General features: G+C 40.7%; 2 protein-coding genes and 1 long non-coding RNA gene across 3 annotated transcripts in view; 1 reads left to right on the top strand and 2 right to left on the bottom strand.

The window, feature by feature from the left end:
- The window catches only part of ccnt2b (cyclin T2b), a 12,424-nt gene extending 12,008 nt beyond the window's left edge, over positions 1–416 (bottom strand). Inside the window, exon 1 of the mRNA XM_062989583.1 lies at positions 108–416. Within this exon, the coding sequence (XP_062845653.1) occupies positions 108–271 (164 nt within the window). The 5' untranslated portion in view covers positions 272–416. The remainder of the gene's footprint in view (positions 1–107) is intronic.
- A 3,069-nt stretch (positions 417–3,485) lies between these two features.
- Positions 3,486–25,523, top strand: LOC134304116 (transmembrane protein 163b-like). Its single transcript, XM_062989676.1, has 9 exons — positions 3,486–3,531; positions 5,815–5,817; positions 6,528–6,647; positions 15,350–15,393; positions 15,502–15,593; positions 20,206–20,302; positions 22,253–22,364; positions 24,158–24,299; positions 24,738–25,523. The coding sequence occupies exons 1-9, from the start codon at positions 3,492–3,494 to the stop codon at positions 24,796–24,798; spliced, it is 711 nt and encodes a 236-aa protein (XP_062845746.1). The 5' UTR covers positions 3,486–3,491; the 3' UTR covers positions 24,799–25,523.
- LOC134304117 (uncharacterized) lies at positions 22,345–23,069 on the bottom strand. The gene is made up of 3 exons (XR_010007759.1): positions 22,984–23,069; positions 22,864–22,904; positions 22,345–22,445 (listed from the first exon to the last, which is right to left on the bottom strand). It is a non-coding gene; the product is annotated as an uncharacterized LOC134304117 (long non-coding RNA).
- Positions 25,524–26,151: the final 628 nt, after the last annotated feature.

The raw sequence follows: 26,151 nt of genomic DNA, 5'->3' as shown, positions 1-26,151 counted from the left end.
GATCATCCGAGACATTGACGGTAAACATCGGACATTAAGCTAACAGTGCTAAGAGAGCCCCACACAGGCCGCAGTGCAGTACAGCCCCGGGTATGTAGTCAGGATACACGTTCAGTCTCTGTCCCATGTCCTGGATCAGGTTAGCAGCTTGTTGACGATAAGAAAGTTCCCGATCCGGTTCGATTCCGCAGCGGCGGGACGGGGTATTTTCCAGGTGCTCCCGAGTAAAGAGCCATTTCGTAGAGCCCCGCAGCACCGTCGCCATGTTCATCCCGACCCCCGCTCTCCTCCTTCCGCCAACAGCAACACGCTATCCGCTACAGCTCACCACAGATATCCCTACCGCCACCCAGCGTTCCGGAGGATACAGCAGCATGAGGACGCCGACCTGACCCTCAATATGCCCTGCGACACTTACTGTACTCATGGTTTACTCTGTACACTGGTTTATTCTCATCAGACAACATGATGGATGGATGGATGGATGAATAGACGGACGGACAGACAGACAGACAGACAGACAGACAGACAGATAGATAGATAGATAGATTAGATAGATAGATAGACAGACAGACAGACAGACAGACAGAGACAGACAGACAGACAGATAGATAGATAGATAGATAGACAGATAGATAGATAGATAGATAGATAGATAGATAGATAGATAGACAGACAGACAGACAGACAGATAGACAGACAGACAGACAGATAGCAGTAGCATAATACAACAAATAATTAACAGTACAAAACAAAAGCAAACAGAAAAACTAGAACTAAGTATGTCTTGTAATTTACATGTAATAAATAACTGGTAACTGTAATGATGCATGAGGTATAGTTTCAGTGTAAATATTGAATAGTAATTAAATTATTAAATAGTAAAGTGACATGTGACAATATTGCACAATGAGGCCAATATAGCCATATATATATATACACACCCATATACCCATATACATATATCCAAATACATGCACATATGTAATAATAATCACTGTATGCAGTGGGTGACTGACATTGTCCATGATAGAATAGAGTTTACACAGTGTCCTCCTTTCTGCCACTGTTACCAGTGGTTCCACTTCAATGCCAACCACTGCACCAGCTCGCCTAATCAGTTTAATCAGTTTGGGTGCAATGCTTGATGCACCCTACTATGTTAATCACCTAACCACCATGTTCTAATCTCAGCGGTGCTATCGGCCAGACGGGCGTCTTCACAGACCTGATCGGTCGTGTCTGAGAGCGAGATGACCAAACCCGTGAGATGTAATCCTATCCTGTGCTTTGTGACATTTAGCCCAGTGAAACCAGCGTCTGCACGTTTTTGTGAGATTCTAAGAAAACCAGGATACCAGGAGGAAACCCACACGGACAAAGAAAGGACTTTAGGAAGTTCAGCCCTGGTCAGGATGACCTGTGATGCTTAATAAAATATAAATAAGTGTAACATTTAGAATGACATGGGCAACAGGTACAATGATTGCCACAGAGCAAGCAAACACCAAGCAAAACAATCCAGACCTATGTTCTTAAGATAGGTGAGGATTGTTTGCTGGTCTAGATTGGGTTCACTCGTCTCCCCAGACAGAGTGATCACTGCTATTAATTTACTTATTTATCTTTAGTAATTAATTAATGCTGATCAGGGTAAGTGGGTGAATTTCCACTCAAAAACATGTAAGGAAGACACCCTGTACTGGGCAAAGCATCACTGCCTCAGTATGTGTTTATGTATTTAACTCCTCAGCGAGTGGCCAAGGTCTAGGTGGTAGCCCAGGTTTAACTCTGAAACTGTGTTGAATACTTCATGTTTAATTGCAGTTTTAGTTTTCAGACGCCAGAGGGAAGCACAGGAATATTTCTGTACGAGACCACTCACAGACATCTTTTTACAATCAATGTGTGGTGGAGTTTGCATGTTCTCCCCGTGTGTGCGTGGGTTTCCTCCGGGAGCTCCTGTTTTTTTGGAAAAAAGAACAAAAATGTGGTTGCATGGCGCATCTTCACTTGGCAATCTTTGACCACTTTTCATTGCATAAGTGCTCCAAATCTGTCAGGGTCATTCCAAAACGTTAAACTTGTTCTAGTAAAGCCATGCTTTTGTTGATGTGAATGTATGCTTTGGGTTGTTGAGCTGAAAGGTAGCATTTCTCATCACCTTCAACCTGATATTTGGAACAGTTCATAATTCCCTCTACCTTAAGAACCAGTTCCAGCAAAAAGAAAAAAAAAAAAGAAAAACAGCCCCAAAGAATGATGCTGCCACCCATGTTTCACTGTGGGTATGGTGGTCCTGCGTAATGTGTTATTTGTGACAAACTTACTTTTTGGAATGATAGCCAAATATCCATTTTAGGGATTACATGTACATTTTAGGGCAGTTGTAGCCTAGTGGTTAAGGGTTAAGGTACTGGACTAGAAACCAACAATGCCAGGTTGCTGCTGCTGTGCCCTTGAGCGAGGCCCTTAAACCTCAATTGCTTAGACTGTATACTGTCACAGTACTGTAGGTCAGTTTGCATAAAAGCATCTGCTAAATGCCTTAAATGTACATTTTAGACACAGAAATGTAGAAATGTACATTTTATTTCTCTCTCTCTCTCTCTCTCTCTCTCTCTCTCTCTCTCTCTCACACACGCACGCACGCACGCGCACACACACAAACACTCTCACATCCATTTATTCATGCAATAATTCACCCGCACATTGACTTACTCGTTTGCCCACCATTAATTAATTCGTTTACTTTTTAATTATCTGTTATTTAACGACATTAAAAACTTCTGTTTGGTCAAGTGGACTGTGTGTACATAAACTGAAAGGATCAGATAATGACTGAATAAACACATGATCGCTTCTAACAAACAAATGGGTTAAATTACATATATATACATAAATTATATATATATATATATATACCTGTATATATATATATATATATATATATATATACTGTGTGTGTGTGTGTGTGTGTGAGTGTGTGAGTGTGTGTGAGTGTGTGAGTGTGTGTATAGAGTTTAGATGTGAAGATGTTCTGATGCTGCATAATAACTCTATTAACAATGTTTTGGGGAGTGTTTGAGGATTTTAATTAGCGCGTGCCTGCAGCATCACTTAGCGCGCGTGTGTGACGCGTGTGTTCAGAGAAGTGTGTGTGTGTGTGTTCAGAGAAGTGTGTGTGTGTGTGTGTGTGTGTGTGTGTGTGTGTGTGTGTGTGTGAGCGAGAGAGAGAGAGAGAGAGACAGAGAGGCTATAGGTGCGCGCGCCCGCTCTCCATCGCCTCGCCTCGCACGCAGGTGCGACGTTCCCCGCGTGCCGAGCGGCTTTAAACACGCGCGCATCCCGCAGTGGCCATGGCTGATGATCCAGATCGCGGTGAGAACCTGCGGGAGCAGGAATGTCCTGAACCCCAAACTCAGACTGAGAGACCGGGGGAGACAGAAGGAGACACTGAAGGGAAACCAGAAGGCGGGGAGACTTTCAGCATGGAGCAGGAGATGAAGATCAGTGATGTGGAGGATAAAGGTACTGAAGAAACATCTCTGGGCTTTTCTTAAAACTTTGGCATTGTTTGTTCATCTTTTATTATTATTACTGCCTGGAGTAATCTATTTAATTCTTCTACTGCACGGTATTCCTGTCATACATAACAAAAAACATAACACATACCATTATAGCAGAGAGTTACAGTCAACTACACTATCCTATTAAATAATCATCAATACCATTATGTGCTAGAATGAACACAATACTTTGCTACACTTAACTACATATACAGTACTGTACTACAAACTACACACCCCTATTCTGCTATACTACAATTTAATACAGGGTATACAGTACAACAAGAAATATGCTTTGTTCTATTAGATTTCTATGTTAAAAATAGATTATTGTATGTTAATCATTCAGACGCTTTACTGCTGTTTACTCTGGTAATTACACCACAACACAAATATACCAGACTGCACTGCACTGTACTATATTACATTATTATTATACCACCCTGTATTACGCTATAGGATATACAATAAGTATGTTCTTTTACACAATTATACTATCCTATCCTGCAGATTTCAACTGCACATCAGGTGATGTTATACTGTATACTATACTATATGTAATATTATATTCCACTCTCTATCATATTTTACTCAGTGGTATACAATCCATATAGTGCATGATCTGTAAATCTATGAAACTCTATAATAAACAGTGTTAAAAATTATACTATAGCAACTCATTCTATCAAGCATCAATCATGTCAATCAAGCAACCAATATTTGACAGCTGCTGCAATTACAAGTGCTTTGTTTTTCATATGTTTATTCCTTGTTTTATTTGCACTGGAACACCATAAACAAGCTAAGAAAAAAAAGGTCAGATTTGATATTATTCCTCAAATGGACTGGACAAAATGATTGAGACAGCACACCTTTTGGAAACCCTTTGGAAATCAATCTGTAACCATGAATGCATTTCCTACACCTCTCTCGAGTGGAATTGTGGACAACTCTTTTATTGCCAACACCAGATCTCTCTTGAGATCTCTCCACCGGTATTCGTCAATGGGATTTAGATCTGGATTCATTGCTGATCTCTCCAGCACTTTGTTTTAATCCATTTCTAAGGACTTTCTAAAGGTTATCTAACAAACACCCTGTCTAAAAGTAATTCCCTCCCTTCAAAACATAATCATTAATTCTTCTTTCTTTACCAATAACAAGTGCAAACCAAATATACTTCAGATAACTGTAGATTGGTTTTTCCTTTGATGTGGAGGAATTCTTGCCAATTGTTCTTAGCAGAATTGCTTTAATCCAGCCATAGTGGAGAGCTTTGGAGTCATGTAAGGTCCTATTAATGCATCTCAACAGGGTATACTTTTATATCAGCCCCGGTTCTGGACTGCTTTGCTTGGGGGGGCAGTAAAACCTAATGAGGGGGCATGTTGATAGTCATGTTTTTGAAGCCAGAAATATATTCAAGGCTTGATTTGTGCATGAATGATGACAGCCAAGCTATTGATACTGGCTTAAAGTGAGGTATGAGGTAAAGAAATAAAAATGCATGTTTTCGAACTTAAACTTAAAACCCAATGATTAAAAAATACATGTTGATTATGTAAATGGAGAAAAAAGATTATCTGATTGTATTTCATTTTAATACGCCCCCTTAATTAAATTGCCATTACTAATAGAACAACTCTATTTCTTGAAAGGCTTTAATACAAATTTAAGTGAAAGCTGACAAATGTACCTACACACAGACTGAGAATATTCAAACGTGGAAATAGGAATGAGTGAGAATATTTATATTATTGGGAAATTAAAATATAAAGAAAACAAAAGAATACTAATTCTGTAAAAAAAAAAGTGTTTACCAGTATACCTGCCTCTCGCTCACACTAACAGAACATATACTGCCGAACTGAACTGTTTGGGGCAGTCTGCCGATTTTTATATGACTCAAAGAGCCAATCAGGAATAAGCAAGGAAATATCTTCACACTGTAAAACAAAATGCATTTTTGTGATTGGTTCAGAGATAATTTTAAAAATAGCCGTTGCTTGCATTGTGCTTGGGGGGGCAAAGACACAATTTGGGGGGGCAATGCCCCCCTCAGCCCCCCCCTAGCGCCGGCCCTGTTTTATATACTGTATATGTTCCATATAGAGCATTTAGCAGAACCCTGGAACCCTGTTAGAACATAGATTTATAGGTAGAACAGATTGTCCTCTGGGTAGATCAGCTGGGTCTGTTGTTGGCTTGTAGGTGTTTTAAATCGAATGCTGGCAACTACAGGGAGCCAGTGAAGAGACCCCAGCAGTGGGGTGATGCGGCCGATTGTAATCCAGACCTGCACAGACGTGCATATGCATTTTAAATCTGTTGCAGAGGTCTCAGGGTGGACTGAAGAAGACCCACTGGGACAGAGCTGCAGTAGTCCAGCTTTGAAATGACGAGAGACTGGGCGAGAATCTGAGTGACTCTCATAGACTGAATCTTTTAGATGTTGTAGAGAATGACTGAGCATGAGCTGGTCAGATTAGCAAAATGATTCAGTGTGTTCCTACAGAACTTTTTTACTGGGCTGACAAAATAACACTAAGTTTTCTTTAATTAGAGGCAAGTGCTCTCACTGTGGTTTGCTATATTCCCAGATGGTTTTAATCCCTTTTCAGGCTAATATTTTCATCAGAATGTATTTATTTATTATTTGTTAGATTCATCATGCCAACAGGAATCTAAGTCTCAGCATGTCTACCTTAATTAAACTTAATTCTTAATTAAATGTAGTCAATTGTTTGAGTAAATAAAAAAGCAAAGACTTTTTAACACCTGTTGGTGCTGGATAACGTTTCAATCAATATTCAGTTAAAAAATGTGTGTAGTGTTTCAATTCATGCCCACATTTTCAAGTATCGTCTTTCTTAATGCATACTCTTGACTTTACACATTCATGTAGTTACCTTTAAGCTAAATCCTAGTCTTAACTAATCTCATCTGAATAATTGACAGACCTCTTGGAGAGCAGCATGCGTCTGAAACCCCATGAGGCTCAGAGTTACAGAAAGAAGGCATTATACGTATCGTGGGTGTCGATCGTGGTGACTCTAATCCTCGCCATTGCTGCTTTCAGTAAGTAACTGATTCCTTACTTTTCATCACTGCTTATGCTTCGCTAACATACAATAATAATAATAAAGGTGTAAGTGGTGTATTTCAAATGCTGCATGTGATTCGCCACTGACATTCTTACAGAGCAGATAGGATCTTTAACAATTGGTATAGTTAAGAGTGGTTTATGTAGGATAGGATTAATAACAGCAACTATTAAAAACATTAATTATAAATGTCAAAAACATCACAAACATCTAGTTTGTTCGAATATTCTAGTAGATGAACGGCATGAACTGGGTATCTCTAAAAGAATTGACTTTAGGTTTGTGAATGTAGGACAGTCAATAGCAATTTAAGCCACATATAAGACCTACCGTGCTTTAGAAAAGCGACCGCCTGGCTTCTGTTTGCCTTTGGTGTTGCATATTTGTCACAAATTCATGTACTTTATGTCTTACAATCATGCAGTTAAGCCCCTGGCAGTCTTAAAATATGGTTGTGGCTCAGTAGTTCCGTTCCAGTGCTGGTTTATCTAAATTTCTGGATAAAAGCCTCTGCATAGTAAATAAACGTAAAGCTGATAAAATAAAGGTAAACTGCACTGAGTGTATAGCTTTAGTTTCAATGACTATATTTATGCTCTTCAGTTTCTTGGGCTGCCTTTTAGAAATACCTGGGGAGGAATTTAGCCTTACTTGCTTGCTGCTAAAAGCTCCATTTCCCCCATCTGTCAAACAAATAAAACATGACATTAGTACATGCGGAGTAGCATTGTACCTTGTAGCCTTTATACATCAAGCCTTGTGATTTCTACTTTAATCTGATCCTACATGCATTTAGCAGTTCATTTACTTAAGGCTGCGCGTGGCTAAGTGGGCTGAACTGGCACTTTACAGCAAGAAGGTCCTGGGTTCGATGCCAAGGTAAAGAGGTCTGGGTCCTTTCTGTGTGGAGTTTGTATGTTATCCCCATTTCTGCATGGGTTTCCTCCAGGAGGTCCGTTTTCCTCCCACAGTCAAGATGTGCAAGTGAGGTGAATTGGAGATACTAAATTGTCCATGATTGTATTAGACGTTAACCTTGAACTGATGAATCATGGGTACCTGTAAATACCTGTCCTGTCATGAATGTAACCAAAGTGAAAAACATGACCGTAAAATCCTAAAAAAAGCTCTCTACTGATGTTGACCTCCATTCCTGACCGAGGACCCTCCGACATGTGAGCAGTAGCCGACTGCATTTTTTCACCTGCACAATCACCTAGGAAATATACTAGCATACATTTTCACATAGCAGTTGTTACTCATTTCATGGTGTCTTTTAGCTCCAACACAGCATGCTTGATTCAACTAATGAGCAAGTCGACAAGTACAATTAATATCGGAGCAAGGAAGCTCTGATGTCCAGGTCTGGAGAAGTTAGAGCTTGCTGCAGCACTTTCTGAAGCACTCTCAAGGATCTGAAGTGTGTTTCAGCACTGCACAGTCAGCACGATTTGAGTTTGATGCGGCACATGAGTTACGTTAGGCTTTATGGATCTTGGCTTTAATGCTGTTATGCTCCTGATGGAAACTGATCCTTGTCAAGTGAGCATTTTTGTACGAGTTTCATACAGAATTATTTAATAATACTTTTTCATAAATACAAATGCTTGCACTAGGTTAGCATTTTACAGTACCACTGAATGACAGGCTAGTGCTGCCGTGGCTCTTTGTGACTGATGGAAAGTTTACAATGTGTGTGGGATAAATATTTTTCACAGTCTAAATAAGATCAACTATTGCATGTAATATGATTCCCAAATTGGCTCTGTTCTAGATACCTTGTTGTTTTTTCTTTATATACATCTGATCTCCCACTTCTGCACTAATTCTAAACGGCCATGTGCATCAATTCAGTCACACAGAATTACAGCATAGTTAGACAAAACAAACCCGTCATCCCAACACTGAATAGACCCCTGATCATGACACGCACATCTATTAGAATATCGGCAAAGTCATGCACGTCTGAGGAGGAAGATGATTCTAATGTTTAGGCTCACGGATGCATATCTAAGCCCTAATAATGAACAAACACAGTCTACCATGACTCATAACACACAATCAGGATACACGTCGGTACTAAACACACCGTCCAGAGACGTAAAGAAACATTCGTCACTTTGTACAACACATTGCGAGAATGGTGACTTTACAAACGTGAACACAGAATGCGCTACATCACTTTGCACACATCTCAGTCTACACAAACGCTCCCAAAGCAATTCAACCATTAATCCCATGATATAAGCAGGTGGGACGCCCTGGGGGATCCCAAGATGGCCGTCTGCTTACCTTTCTACGACCGGCTGCTCGCCACTAGAGACAGTAATTAAATTAATGAGATAAGATCGAAGGTGTAGCGTTATCAGTCCGAATCAGAACACTAATTATCATGAACCACTTCATACTGGTCAGAATTGCAGAGGATTTAGTGACATATCAAAACGCTGGACACAAGGCAGGAATACCCTGTGGACAGGCAGCCAATTCATCGCAGGGCATCGTCCACTCCCACATTCAAACTCCCACATACTGCAGGTGTACTAGGAACAACCACATCACACCTTTGTGCTTTGCCTGTGAGGATGATCACAGGCAAAACACCAGGTGAACCAAAGGTTTCCAAGATCTCCATGAAGTGTACACCACTCATTTTCCTATCAATCCTGACAGGATAGTTAGTCCACACTGCTGAAAAGCCTCCCTATAATATGATGCTACTCGTTGTTTTTTAAGACGGCTGAAGTGATTACTGAAAACTAATCAATAACAATGTGAATGAACTTCGCCTTCACTCCCAGCCACTGACTTCAGTGACAGTTAACCATTTCAACTAGTACAGGTTAGAGAGTCTACCTGGCCTAATCTGTGTGGCTTTACATTCATACTGAACTGAACTGAGCTCTGAGATTCGGACCTCTGAGATAAGATACTCATGTGACTTTAATTTATTTTGTTCTATGGACGGTCTTTACTATACTGATATACCTTACAAAGAGCTACTTATTTTGTAAGTAATTGATGCTGCTTCATAGATGACCATAAAGATGGGTAGTTTTTAGACCTAAAGTTGCTATATCTAAAACTATTAACCCAGTTCTTTACATTCATTTAGTGCTGTAGTCCTGATTCTCTGAGCTGATGTTATATGCAAGATTAGAAACCACATATCTAGGCTGCTTTGCATTCGTTTCGCTGTGCTTTGAGTGCTCTCAACCGGCTCTTGATCGATAGCACAAAGTGGATTCACAGTATGCAGTTACACGTACTGGAAAATGCTAATCAGATTAGCACGAGAGGCAAACACTCGATCACTGCTCTTGAACAGTACGACATGTGCAAGGACTTGAACTAGCAACCATTCGAAACATTTAGGACATTTAATTTGCTTGTAGTTAATTTACATTTACATTTTCAGCATTTAGCAGACGCTTTTATCCAAAGCGACTTACAGTCTAAGCAATCAAGGGTTAAGGGCCTTGCTCAAGGGCCCAGTACCTTAACCGCTAGGCTACAACTGCCAATTTACCATTTCAGTGATAAGTAAGCTAAAAATCAACAACGAAAAACCACACAGATTTTTGCAGGTTTTGCATGCGGCTGCGTACATTTGAGACCGGTATAAATAAGAGAGAAGGGTTGGTAGTTCATGTGAGTGAATGCCAGACCGAATCCCCCCGAGGCATCACAGATACCAAGAGCCAATTAACACTTACAGTGACTCAATAGCTGCTCGTTTTCATTCTTTCGCACGTGCAAACACGTACATCACACCAGCCAACACATAAAGACATCGCTTTCTGTTTTTTAGTTGATTGCTAGCAAGTGCATTAAATCTCCAAAAACTAATATTGCAAACTCACTGTATTTGTGGTACCGTTATGGGATGCCGCATTTGCATATCAACATGCAGTCTTTCAACAAGGAACCGATTACGTGCTGTTATTGTGCAATGTGATTATCTAGGAGCAGTAAGGAGTCAGTCATGAAACCCAAAGCCTAATAAACCTACAGAATACTGTCATGCCTACATGAAGATGTACATGTGCTTCGTACACATTAGGACCCTCTTTACAAATATGCCTGTGAACGATGCTGAGAAGTTGTGGCATGGTACAGCTTTACTTGATCAGTGAGGGTGTTGTGCAGTTGGCCAGGATCTGAGTGCAGAGAGGATTTGTGTACATACCAAAGAGAACTCTGCAAAAAGGGGAAAATGCCCCAAAACTACAATTTCCGCACTGTCTAATACAGCTGATAGTTTTTGTAACATCGGAAAGTCAGACACAGTTTTTAATATATCAAACATTAATATTAGACAATATTTCTAGACATAATCGACTGTCAATTTCAATTAAATGACCCTAATATAGTCCAGAGCATTTTGGTTATGTAAAAACCACTTTATCTCAGTTACGGTCAAGGTGGATAACCAGCCAACCAGAAAAGCACAAGGCAGGAACAGAGCAACACCCAATTACACATTCACTTACTCACACATCGGCATGTATGCAAGGTATGATGAAACCAGAGTGTCCAGAGGAAAACCTTCTGAACACGGAGAGAAAATGCCAAACTGTTTAAAGACAGAGAGCAAATGTGGGGATCAAACTCGGGTACACAGGACTAACGTAGCTGTGCTGCATTAACTCTACCACATGCGGCACTGTGCTTCAGCTCAGTATTAACAGATTTAAACAACAGAACTGCATATTCACCTCCATATTAAACCTGCCCAGATTGCTAGTTATTGTTGCTCAAACTTTTCAAAGACAGCCTGACTAAATGACAATGTGAAGAAGCTGATGATTCGCGTAGCTAGTTAACATTAGAGTAGTGGTCCATAAGTATGAATGCATTTTATGCATTATACCCCTTGGGCTGTGATAAAGACAGGATTAGTGAGTCTGGATATATCCAGCCATTAATGTAAATAACAGCATTAAATAGAAAGAAGAAGAGTCCTGGAATGTAAGCATTACAGCCATAGAGAGGGATAGATAGAGAAGGATAGAGAGATAGAGAGAGAGAGAGAGAGAGAGAGAGAGAGAGAGAGAGAGAGAGAGAGCACTCCTATATTAATGTATTCAGCACTACCAGGCTTTCAAAGCCAGCACTAACCCCCAGAGCCCTGAGTCTAAAAATAAGAGACAGAGGGATGGAAGACAGAAAGAAAAATGAGTGGAAGACTTAGAGCAAGAGAAAAGGGGGTTAAGCGCTAACCTTTCTGCTCTTGTTGCCTCCCAAGCCAGCAGAAAGAGAGATGGGGCGGCTACACTGGGACTTTGTGACATTAATTAGATACGGCTGAGTCTTCATAAATAACTAAGGCAACTCTGGCATATTATATAGTTCATTATTGCTCACTATTAAAAGCACAAAAGTCTGAGCTTGTACATGTACACACACACACACACATGTACACACACACACATATAGGGCAATTTAGTGTCTCCAGTTAACCTGACTGCATGTTTTTGGACTGTGGGAGGAAACCGGAGCTCCCGGAGGAAACCCATGCAGACACGGGGAGAACATGCAAACTCCACACAGAAAGGACCCAGACCACTTCACATGGGATTCAAACCCAGGACCTTCTTGCTGTGGGTGACAGTGCTACCCACCGAGTCACCGTGCCACCCCCTGACCAGGATAAATCAGTGGTAAACAATCAATAAATGAATTATTATTTCATAAACATGGATTTCTGTCAGGCATAAAACAGGTGTTATTTATTATAGTGTCATTAAAATGTTATGTTTAAATTATTGCTGATAATCAGTGAAACAAAACAGATTTGCTGCTGGAATACTGGGATTCTGATTCATTCGAATACCACAACAATTAAAGTAGTGGAATATAAAATAATCAATAGTATGTTTAAGCTAAATGGAAAATCCATTCTTAGCAGATTCATGTTTTTTAATCCCTGAAAATAAAATTAGAAAAACTACTGAAACTGCAGTCATGACCTACCTAAAGCTACACAAGCTGTTTTTGTTGTTTAATTAAAAATTGTTGGACTATTATTACATTTGCATACATTTATTTGCTAAGACTGATTAAAACAGGAGTAACTGTAAAACACATTTCACACATACACATCAAATTGGTCCTATATTTAGCAACGTAACACACTGAGATCTTACATTAAAAATTTCCGTAAAATGTTGATAACACATTATACACATTTTACCTGAATCACATATTATCATAAACAATCGTTATAAAGATCTACCTTTTACTGTATGTAATTAGGAAGTCTGAGAATTTCTTAGATTAAATTAGGCTTTTTTTAACCTGCCTCTGACTACATCAGTTCTCCTCAAGTTCAGATCGTGGAATCAACAACACCCAGCATTACAAGTCAATGTGCCATCCACTTAATTACAGTAGACTGTAATTTGCATTGTGCTATAATTGCAGTGCTGTAATTACACCACGCTGCACCCTGAAGTGCTACTGTGCTTTCATTAGGTTCAACAAAGTCTTGTGAGGAAGAACGAAGCTACTGATTAATAAATGAACTTATAAAGATGTATGTATGACCCATAGACTAAAATTATACACCGATTTATCAGTGTGTTTTTACATCCATGTCCATGTGACCTTATACTGCACATTTTGACACACTGAATTAAAACCCATGATGAGCTTGCTTATGTGCTGATGATTTAAATGTGCTTTATTAAGAGCAGAGTAAGACTAGCATGTGCAATAATAAGCTGTAATTCTAAGGAAAATGTCAAAAGAAATAGGACAATTATTACTTACATAACGGTGTGACACAATACTGACTTAAATAAGTGAACCACTAGTACCATTGCTCCTATTCTGAACTTAATATTTGATTATGTCGCCTACTTTCTAGGAGTATTAGTTATGCAAACACTACAAGATGACCTCCAAACGACCGAGGCTGGATAGCATGCCTCCACGCCTGAAGTTCCAAATGAATTAAGACAAACATACAAACTGGACATGAAGTGTTGTGTGTTTTTTATTATTTAAATGATGCAGTTCTCCTTTTGGTTCGTGCACACTTAACACGCAGGCTTTTAGTAAACCAGGAACTGAATGTCTTACTTTGTTTGCAAAAATGTCATCTTGTTTGATTAATAATCAGTTCTGCATGAATAGATTTGAATGTATGTTGGACTATAAATACAAAAGCGTGGGTTGCAGTTGCTGGGTTTACACTATATAAACAAAAGTATCTAATTCTATTTTTGGAATTCATGCGTTTCAGCCACAACACTTTCTAGCAGGTATAATAAATCGATGATATCAATGAAATTATATGCTTCCAACTTTGCAGTAACACTTTAGGGAAGGCCCTTTCCTGTGCCCATGTGCACAAAGTAAGCTCTATAAAGACATGAAGAAAACTCCAGTGGTCTGCACAGAGCCCTGACCTCAGCCCCACTGAACAGCTTTGAGATGAACTGGAACATCAACATCAGTGCCCAGGCATACAAATTCCCACAGACATACTTCAAAGTGTTATGCCATGCCTTCTCAAAAGAGTGGCTGTTGTTCTAGCTGAGAATACAACATAGAGGTCACTCTATGGACAGGTGTCCAAATACTTTAGGTCATATGGTGTATTATAAGTAAACGCTGAGAAGTGTGCTGGGGGAGCTCTTCATATCAACATGCAGTCAGCTTATTAGCAGAACTCTATCTTTATATGAAATAGTTGTATATTGGGTGACTGGCTTGTAGAGAAGGAGGTCAGTGAGGTCAGTGAGATCGGAGCGAAAGCTGATAGCATCCGACAAAGCTAAACACTGAAAGCAACATCCTAAACCTAACAGTCTTCCATCTCTGGAGTCTATTACCATCTGTAATGACTCACTGTAGATCATCACCTATCAGATTCAGTGACAGCATGCAGTCTGGGTGAAGTAAAAAAAACCAGATCACCAGATCATGACTGTAGTCCATCTGTTTCTCTGCATGCTTTGTTAGCTTTCTTTCACCCTGTTCTTCAATGGTCAGGACCCCCACAGGACCACCACAGAGCAGGTATTATTTAGGTGGTGGATCATTCTCAGCACTGCAGTGACAATGACATGGTGGTGGTGTGTTAGTGTGTGTGACACAGCAGTGCTGATGGAGTTTTTAAACACCTCACTGTCACCGCTGGACTGAGAATAGTCCACTAACCAAAAATATCCAGCCAACAGCGCTCTGTAGGCAGCGTTCTGTGACCACTGATGAAGGTCTAGAAGATGACCAACTCAAACAGCAGCAATAGATGAGCGATCGTCTCTGACTTTACATCTACAAAGTGGACCACTTGGGTAGGAGTGTCTAATAGAGTGGACAGTGAGTGGACACGGTATTTAAAAACTCCAGCAGCGCTGCTGTGTCTGATCCACTCCTACCAGCACAACACACACTAACACACCACCACCATGTCAGTGTCACTGCAGTGCTGAGAATCATCCACCACCTAAATGGACAGAGAGTGTAGAAACAGGGAGGTGGTTTTAATGTTATGGCTGATATATTTGCTGGATGAAGCTTAGTCAGACTCAGCAGTTGCTACCAAAAAAAAGCAACACAAATATGATCTGAATCGTTATGGAACAATCGATCTGGGTAAACTCATTTCTGTGCTGAGTTACATTATCGGATTTCAAAAATGGTACTTTCTGCTCTCTGTTGCAGCTGTTTCGGTGATGAAAAGCAGCGCGTCTTCATTTGGCTTTGCGGTAAGTAAACATTCCTTCTTTCACTATTTGCTTTCAGCACTGGATTCAGGACATTTTCCCCTCTGCGGGTTGCACTAATCAATAATCTGTGTGTGTGTGTGTTTCTAGTTTGATGCCATACTTGACGTGCTGAGCTCCATTATTGTGCTGTGGCGTTACAGCAACGCAGCAGCGGTTCATTCAGCCCACAGAGAATACATGTGAGTCCTGCAACCATGCTAATTACTTTGATGATGAATTCATCAAATGCCAAACAGAGTTGAAAGCCAGGGGTGCAATTTTGACTTCTAATTTAGACAAACAGAAACACCCTAAAAGTAAAGAAAACGAAAATGCATAAGCTCTAGGTTCTACACATGCTTTTGCATCGCTGCACTTTGCAAACAAATATGGACACCTTGTCTGATTTCACTTTATTTCCACTCAATTTACAGAATAAAACGTAACAATGAGAAATTGTGTCCACATTTGGGCATATGATGTAATAATAGCGCACAGCCAAGGAGATCCCAGCACCTAGCCACTAATGACTAGTGGCATCAGGGCTAACGTGCAGAGGAACACGCTGTGCTCTTTGTATTCCCATGTATTCGACCAGACATTACACAGACGTGTCAAACTCAGGGCCTGTGGGCCACATCCGGCCCGCCAGCATATAGGACAGTATAAGTACCATAATCCCCCACTTTATTGTTTTTTGAGTTTAGAACTCAATTACGTTCATCACTTACATTTAATTACATTTAAACAAGCCTTCCAAAAGAATTGTCAAAACAGTTAGTGAACTATGAAAACAGGGGCTTTCAAGACAGGTGGGAGGCAGAGTATCCATTTACATACATTAGCTGTAAACCAGTTTGCCTTGTTTGTGTAAGTAAGATTCTAAGATTATTATCTCTCATTATTATTACTCACAAAGGATTATATATATGTTTAATGAATGTTGACCCTGTTCACCCTCGACATAGTCCCGGTTTTTTATTTTGGCCCTCTATGTGATTAAGCTTGATGATACATGCTGCATGTGTTGACACAGCTCTATATTTATTCTTCAACATTCGATATCGCCCCAGAACCTGTCCAGTTTATTCATGTGGAAGAATAGATAAAACATGACCTCACCCTTACCAAACTTTAGAGAGCGAGAGAAATAATTACTATGCAGAAAATGATCAGTACTGCATAACAATGCTGCCTTATTCTACACAAGAGCTTCATCGCATGCTCGTGTTGAGACATATCATTATTTATCTTTCTTTATTTACTTAAGTAATTTTTGTTTACAATGTTCCTGCTTTTCATATGATGAATGTGGAATATTTCTACATCTGATTTTTTTTACTATGTTGGAAGGGTCGAGCTTGAGCATTGTAGCTTTTCTTGTCTTAAATTAAGAATAAGTGCAATAATAGTATGTCTAATCATTTGTATTTATAATTTCTATCATTTACAAATGTACATTTTAGACAAGACTAAGATTTAATAAGAAATGGAAGATTGACTTGATGTTGTTTTGCTGCAATGAAAATATCTACTGTGCGTCATCAAAGCAAATAACACGGCTTCTTTCATTTAAAGTCAGCCTGCTCATTAGATATATGACATAGCTTCATAAAACACATGGACAGCTACATTACACATGTAATCATATACACAGCTCAGTTCTCTATAGACTACTGGCTTTGAACTGGATCTGTGAGTGCTTTGTCTGTCTGTGATCGTCCATGTGAAGACGGTTAGAAGCCCCTCAGGAGACGGTTGTGATGACTAAAGGTCAGCAAGGCTTCGTGAGCCATGTGAAAGACAGGACAGTTAATAAAAGCCAAGAGAGAAATGCACGGTGCAGACACTACACACTGTAAGAGATCACAAGCGTGCTGCAGTCTCCGGGGAAATTCGGTAGAGATGCCGATCTGAGAAGTGAGAGAGGGGGGTGGAGACGCACAGGGCGGAACCATTAAAAGATGAGACAGGTGAGCCTGGGACAGAAGTGGATTTTTACTTACACAAACAGGGAAAAGCCCTTGGTCGCAACAGTAAAATATAAAGGAGTTGAATATTCTCTAGCTTTCTTATTACAGGGTGTGTACACAGCCCTACTGTCAGAAAAGTGCACCGTTTAGGAAGAGCTGCGGGGGGAACAGGGTGCAGAACCTGGGTTATGCACAGTTGAGCTCTGAGAGTGTGTTCGGCTCACTTAAACAGCCTCTAATGAGAGAAGCAGGTTGTCTGTGTCACTCGGTTCGTTAGCCAGCAGATCTAGTTCTCTCTCTCTCACACACACACACACACACACACACACACACACACACACACACACACACACACACACACACACACACACACACACACAGTCAATAGAAGGAAGAAGTAAAAAAGAAGAGCTAAAAAGAAGTGAGGAAAAAAAACAGAAGCAGTCAAGAAAGACGATGTATTGAAGCTGATGTAGTGAGTATGAAGGACGTAGAGAAATGAAGATACAGGATCAGCGATGAAACCGTGAGAATGCCGCAGTGAAGATGAAGATCGAGGACCAGTGTCAGAGGAGCGATGGGACGGTGTTTATGATGTGCAGATGGTGCAGGACATATGCTGTGTAGGTACATAATGTACCGTACATACAGGGTTGAAACAGGCACGGAGATGCTCGGTTTTCGTCCACGTGGTCGTGACGTATCAAATGTCAGAGGTGCTGAGCTGACCTTTGAAACAGAATCTTTTGAACATCTGGTGGCTTCTCATCAACTTAAACACTAATAGTGGTGCCTGGGTTGTGAGCTTCCATAATAAAGCTTCTCCAACCACACCGGCATGATCACTATGGAGCTGATGCAGTGAGGATGAAACAGTTACCTTACTTAGGAGGTTCTTAAATAGTAAGTCTGTCCAATAAATGTTGGCTATGAGGCACTAAACACAAATAAAATTAAATAAAATCATTTGGTGGGCACCCAGTTGGCGCTGTGGGGTATTACACACCGGCGCTGAGATTCCGACCTCCAATAGTTCGAACCTCAGCTCTGCTACTGGTTGGCTGGGTGCCCCCTAGCAGGCACAAAATTGGCCACTAGTCTGCTGGATAGGAACGACCGGGCGAATAAGTAGGTGGGGTCTTCAAAGCTGTGTAAGGACCCTGGTTAGCAGCCCAAGGCGCCTGTACAGAAGTGGAGGAACATGGATATCGGTGCGTGACTCTTTGCTTTGCTTTAGCAAGGTAGTTTCAGGTAGTGTCTCCTCAAACAGTTTCACCTAAGCCACCTAAGACTAAGACCAAGACCCATAGCATCAACTCTGAGGATAAAATGTTCACTTGCTGCCTAATATATCCCACCCAGTAACAGGTGCCGTGATGAAGAGATAATCAGTGTTATTCACTTCACCTGTCAGTGGTCATAATGTTATGCCTGGTCGGTGTATATGCTTAAATAAAACATAATTATCTGATTTATAATTATTGGCACCCCTGCACCCTGGTACACCCTTTATTTTAATGTGAACTGACTGTGATAACTGGATACATTTTGCCTCTTAACCGTCCTCCTCACTGTGCTTCATTCAGGTGCTCAGGTTATGTACTCATTACATATCCTAAAATCAAATCTCCCTTTTAAAATACAACATAATGGGTAAAATGAACGTGAAATTATGCTCAGGTGCTACAGCGGTCTGATATACTAGCCCACGGTGGCAGCACACGTCTACGGCCCTCCAGATGTGGGGGCATCGGCAGTAGAAGCAAGGCTGCAATTAGATTTGACAGATTTATTAATGTGGGAATAGTCTGTTTACATGTTTTGTTAAAATTTAATTTCATTTTAAGGTTAAAATGTACTCATATTTTAGTCTGAGTTCAGGCAAGCTAACCACATGAATACTTTTTATCACCTTAATTACCTTTAATAATATTATGGATTTGCTTTTGCCTTTGCTGCGACAACAGCCTTTACCTAAGCCACCTAAGACTAAAACCAAGACCTATACCAGCCAAGACCAAGACAAGACCCAAGCCACCTAAGACTAAGACCAAGACCTATACCAGCCAAGAACAACACAAGACCCAAGCCACCTAAGACTAAAAAAAGACATAGACCTATACCACCTATAAGACCTATAAGACCAAGACAAGACACCTAAAACTAAAACAAGGCCATGACCCATACCACCCAAGACCAAGACAAGCCCATGACTAAGACAAAACCAGCCTGGTGGATTGGTAGGTAGCACAAGGTCCTGGGTTCGATTTACATGTGGAGCGATCCGGGTCTTTACTGTATGAAGTTTGCATGTTCTCCCTGTGTCTGCTGAATGGGGAAAAATTAATATGAAGAATTGTTTGTTCTAGTTTAAGAATTGTTTGTTCTAGTGGAAAAGTACAGGCTGTTACGACCGTTAATCTTTGACATCTTTGTGATAGCATTGTAAGGTCAAGCAGGGTGTTTTTACAAGATAAGTTATACCAGAGAAAATACACACCGTCTGAAGGAAAACAAGCTCAAACTGGTTCTAAGTAGTATTGGGGATTCTTGTATGAAGTGGACAGTCTGTATAAATACCATGTGCAAATGTGACCCTTGGTTTCGATGCTCCATTTTCACTGAACCCGTTGCGCAGTGTGAATAAACCTTCCTTGCTTAATCCAGTCTTCAGGTTTTTACATTACACCGTGTGGGTTTCCTCCAGAAGCTCCGGTTTCCTCCCACAGTATGAATTCTTTTTTAATACACTTGATTCTGTTGCATATTTGAAGGAGCTGAGATTTGAGTTTGATGTTAAATGATATTTCTTTGGTTCATTGTTCCATGTGTTTTGCAGGGCGTGTGTAGTTTTGGGGGTGGTGTTCATCCTGTCTGCTCTCACCATTCTGGTTAAGGCTATCTATGCCCTTGCCTCAAGAGTACCACCAGAAGTGGTAAGAAACAACACACACACACACACACACACACAAGCTAATACGTTCCATATTTTACGTGTCAAAATGTTGTCATCAGGTCAGCACTGGGGTATAACCAGTGTTTGAAAAGTGGAAAAATGTTTGATCTGTATGATTGAGCAAGATTAAAAGTGAGCTATTGATTAGACTGATTAAGCAGCAGCTTCACATTGGTCTTCAGACTATTGATTAGTTATACGTGTAGCTTGTGCCTGGTTGGTACTACAACCTGCAGCCACACCAAGCCTTTGTGGGTACATGTAGACCTCCTGCCTAGGAGTAATTTTCCTCCCATCATTTATTTGATTTTTATTTTTGTAAATGAACATCAGTCGACTTTCTGGCGACTGCACATGAAGATGTGCAGGACACTCAGACGTACAGCAGCAAAAGAACACAGCTAATTCGGAAAGTGAGACTGGAGGGTGTCGCTAGAGAAGTGTGAAGTCAGGGACGGGTGTGTGCATGCTGCGAATCGTCTCGCTCCACTGTTGCCAGGCAATTCGGGCTGCTTGGCAACGTGAGGAGGCAGGAGAGCGCAGTTATTTCCCCCCCTCTGGCTCTCAAACACACACACACACACACACCCAAACATGCACACACAAAGACAGGATGCTTAGTCTAGTCTGTGCTGTAACATACCTGAGTTAGTGAAATCAAAGAGATGAAAGAATGTGTGTTGTGCGTGTGCGTGTGTGTGTGTGTGTGTGTGTGTGTTGATCAGGAGAGTGGCTGATCTGTAGGGGACTCCAGTTCCTGCTCTGACCCATGAAGCCGTGTTTGGTGCACACAAGCATTTGATAAAAATAGATCTGATATTTCTCTACAGCCTTCATCTTCCACTGACGTCACTCAGACACACACACACACACACACACACACACACACACACACACACACACACACACACACACACACACACACACACACACACACTCATTCTCTCTCTTGCACCCTTAACTTTACTTTTTCTATATTTTTGCACTCAGTTTAACTGTCTCAATCTGCCTGGTTTTTTGTGGTGTCACCGGCGTCACTTGGAAAATGCCAGTCATGACGCAGGAATACACACTGGACAAGGCAACAGTCCATCAAAGATCATTACTTACTTATACATGGACTCACTCATATCTAAAGCTATTTAAAGTAACAATCCATCTACTGCATGCTTTTCAATAGTGGAAGGAAACTGAAAGACCCAGAAGAAGCCCGTACAGACACATTTCACAATGACCGGTAGGAAGGCAAAGTTGGCAGGTTGCATTTCTTTATGCAGTGGCAGACTGTATTAAGAAACAACGCTTTTCCAAAGTATTCCTGACTGTAATGACTGTTATTTTTGGTAGTACTAGAATTATTAAGGTACTTGAATAATAATCTAACTAAGTGGACTAATAACCTAAGGACTAATAAGGTCGCTGTTTCAAGCCCCACTACTGACAGGTTGCCACTGTTGGGCCCTTGAGCAAGGCCCTTAACCCTCAATTGCTTTGATAATATACTGCCACAGCACTTTGGATTACCGGCGTCTGCTGAATGCAGAGATTGTAAATGTAAATTATTAAGATAACAGGCATGATATTTACATCATTATAAGGTTTGACCACTTATTAATGTAATTCTGAAGTGTACAGACGTGCCTTAAACCTGATACATTCGGTGACCACTGCTATAGATTTATTGCCTTTTAGAAACACACTGCATTTGATTTTTGTGTGTAAATATGTGTGTAAGAAAGAACAAAAATGCTGTGTTTTAATAAGCATAACCTTGCAGCATTGCAGGTTTTTTGCCTACACTGCTGGCATGCAATATTAATGATTTGGCCCAGGCTGAGAATGCAGTCTGTATCTCTCTCTCTCAACGCTTCTGTCAACATTCATCCGTTATCCTCATCTCTCGCTCTTTATCTCTGTCTCTCTATTTTAGGACGACCTCCTTTACAGCATGTCGGTGATCAGCGGCCTGGCGTGTTTCATGTTGGCAATATTCAAGTGCATGCTAGGAAAAGTACTCACCAGCAGGGCTCTTATCACAGACGGTAGGTATCATTTGCTGATTCATCGCCATCGCCTTCAAGCCCCTCCCATATCACTGCTGTCCGGTAGACAGTGGCCGTGGCCTAGAAATAGAGTAAAAAACAGCGAGACAGTCCAGCGGTGAATAACAGGACAGTGGACCTCTGCAACTCAGAGTAACAGTGTGAGTCACCGAAACCGGTTCAGACGGGTGGCCTGATCTAATCAGTGTGGTTGTAATTTAATACTTTTCACACTTTTATATGATGGACTGAACTGAGCCCCTAGTTTAACGCTAAAATAATATGGACGGTGCTTTACAAAATTCTGCATCTACTGTGTGAGTTTAACAAACAGGCAGGTTGTTGGTTTTTCTTAGGAACTGCACTCTGGGTTGAAAACACACACACACACACACACACACACACACACACACACACACACACCTAAATTCAGCAGTAGAGTGCGAAATTCAACACCTGCTCAAAGAAATTTCATTCTAATCCCGAGTACATTACACACCTTTTAGTGCCTCTGCAGCTCTTCCATCCTGAAGATCAAAGCTAAAAAGCAAAGAAAAATCATTAAAAACTTTCTTGGAGTAAATAAAAAAAGCATGAAATCAAATCCTGTTTCCTCCACCTATAGAGAGATCGAGATCCATTCTGACTGAGACGGAACACAGTCTTCGATTTCTCTATTATCTGCCAAAACTCTCACATCTACTTCCCTCACCAGGCCGTCTTTGCTGAGAAGAGCCTTTGTAATTGTTCCCTTTGGTTCCTTCTTGCATCCTGCATGTTTTCAACCTGAGAACATCTCCTTTGGATTTACATAATACCATATCTGTCTGTTTTAAAGCGCTTTAAATAATCCAAGTCTCTGCTAGCGACCTACATTATTTCTCTGATGTCTGAACGTCTGAGCTGGTGTCATCTTTCAGCGGAAAGGCAGATCTGCATCTCTGACTGTTTGTATCAGTGACATTACAGCATACATGATGAGTGGCACCTCAAATTCAGAAGATACAGGAAACAGCAGTCTGGCATTAATTATAGCAGTGACTTCAGTTCAGCTTAAAAGTGTTTGACTTCCTCTATCCTGCCATGTAGACGGGTGTTAAAGATCTAGGTGCATTTTAAAATCAACACAAGTAAGTGGAAGTTCTCATTGCAGGCACAGATCAAGTCTGACATTTGTTGCTGTTCTAGCTTCTCATGTAGCTTTAAACAAGTCAGACATTTGTGTATGAGGCTGCTGATGCTTCTTTTAGCGTCCACAATTCAGCCGGGCCAACTAATCCAAAATAAATTGAATCAACAGCCGCGTGGTGTCTTTCGTACGTCATGCTTAATGCTGCCAGCACATTTTGTGCCTTGATTTCATGTTTAAAAGGACCTTAAAGCAGAATCTACATAGAAGTGTTTGTGTGTGAAATGCCAGACATTAGTGACTGCTGAAGAAAGTTCTTATGACTTCTTATGTCTTCTTTAGAATTTGTAATGGCACAAGACATCTCTCAAATTAGAAAGAATAAAGTAACTCATGAGAATCGGATGGCTTTTGCTTTTAAGCTTAATTGATTTTCACAGTGAAGCAGCTCATCAATACCAGCAGCTAAAAGGCTTCCCAGACCATAACACCTCTTCCTCTATGCTTAATCATGATAGAGACACAGTCAATGTTGATTTCTTTTTTTCACCATGTTTTTGAAGGACACTTCTCTTAAAAGCATCCTCATACAATTCATATAGTAGCTCATTATACCTACAGCTCTGCTGACATTTTACAGAGATTTCTGTTTGTTTACTTGTAGGCTTCAACTCATTGGTGGGTGGAATCATGGGTTTCACTATTCTCATCAGTGCCGAAGTGTTCAAGCACAATGAAAAGGTTTGGTATTTGGATGGCGCCGTTGGTGTTCTGATCGGACTCGTCATCCTCGCCTACGGTGTCAAGTAAGATCTTTCAGAATTTCTACATCATAGGGTAGTGGGTAGCTAGGGTAGAGTCTAAAAAAACAATAAAATCTGAGGGCTCTTCAAAAAGTTTCCACACTGTGTAATCACCTTCGGATGCATTTTTGGCAGTGTCGTTCCAACTTTTTAATGGCATCAGCACAAAATGTTTTTGGTTAAGTGCACCGCATCAGCATCATCATCACATGAAAATCTTCTTCCCCTTAAAGCTTCTTTGGTTGTTCAAAAGGTGGAAATCCGATGGCCCTAAATCCGGACTATAGGTGTCTCTCAGTCTCTCAGACACGACCAATTACTCCTCCTCCCACCCTCACCGCTTGTGGAAACTTTTGGAAGATCCCTCGTAAAAATAAAGCGTCATTATTTTAGAACAGTAGTTACTTTACTGCTATGTTACACCATGTTTTTTTTATTTAGGTTGCTGATTGATATGGTTCCTCGGGTGAGACAAACCAGAAACTACGAGCGCTTCGAATAGGATTAAAACCGTCTACACAGAATGGACTGTATCTGCATCTGCATAAGCAGCAACACACACACACACACACACACACACACAGAGCACAACACTCCACTGCCCATCATCGTCTCAGACATCACTTTCTCTTTTAAGAAAAAGACAAAGAAGTGGAAGTTACAGCCTTAAGATGGAACTGGATGAAGCAAGCGGTTATTTGTGAGATACAGAGTGTCTCAATCCGTCGTGTTTAAAATACACCCGCCCTACTAGTACAGAACCACTGAATGTGCAGTTCAGCGTTTATAAAGGGGAACACACTCTGACAGACTTGATAGAGGAGGAAAGTGTTGATACGATAAGCACACACACACAGGGGTAACGAAAAGTTCCTGCTGATAAATAATACTGTTTAATTAAGCATCAATATCCTATGTTACACGTTCATTAAAATGCTGCACAGGCCCAATTGACCTTGGATCTACCTATTTTGGATCTACATTTTTACCAGCTGGGCTACAATAGGCTGCAGCATTGACTTAAAGCCAGTCTTGAGGGCAGAATGTATAAATAAATATATTATAATACCACGCCTATAGTATAGATGCACATAACACCTCCATGTGTCACAGGCTGCAGGATGCCTGTATGGAAAAGGTCACTGGAAATGAACACAACGTTTTTTTTGGACTCATCTAGCTGACATGATGGAACATTTAGACAGGGTAATCTCCTTCGGGATGACATCTACAGGGCACAAGGCATCACTGAATCAAATGTTATGGCCTTCACAGTGACTGGCACGAACCCACCACTATCCATTCAACCAGTCAGGAAAACAATCGTTGGAAGGCTGTTTCAGAAAGCAATCCAAGGGGCATTTAAGCTGTTCCAGAGGCCTGTGGTGGACCTACAACGAACAAAGCCACTCTGTGCTGGTTTCTGTCTGTATATTTAGTGCTCATTTATCTCCAGCTGGATCCGCACATGCACCTTAAGGGAAAGATGAAGAGGATGCTTCACTGCTCAGATACATTCAACACATCTGCTGATCTTGCCTTCTTGCACTGGATTCCAGTGTACAGTATGTGTATTTCTGGACTGGACCACGTGGAAGACCTACCTCTTTAAACAGACACGCTGGCTGCCGTCATGTGATGATCTTCATCGTCACATCCTGCAGGACAGAAATCATATCTTAAGAACATATGTATCAAATCTAATTCAGTGTGCACAAATAGTAGCAGCAGTTAATAAATAGTCAGCATGATTAAAGAACCACTGCGGCGCACAAGGGTTAGCACAGCAATATTAGCACAAACCATTAGAGTGTATGTAATGAACACTATAAATATTATATAACTCATGCTTAAT

Source organism: Trichomycterus rosablanca, chromosome 27 (genome assembly GCF_030014385.1).
Source record: "Trichomycterus rosablanca isolate fTriRos1 chromosome 27, fTriRos1.hap1, whole genome shotgun sequence".
Taxonomy (NCBI): domain Eukaryota; kingdom Metazoa; phylum Chordata; class Actinopteri; order Siluriformes; family Trichomycteridae; genus Trichomycterus; species Trichomycterus rosablanca.
Note: the sequence above shows the minus strand (reverse complement) of the source record. Positions and strands in the feature narration are given on the sequence as shown.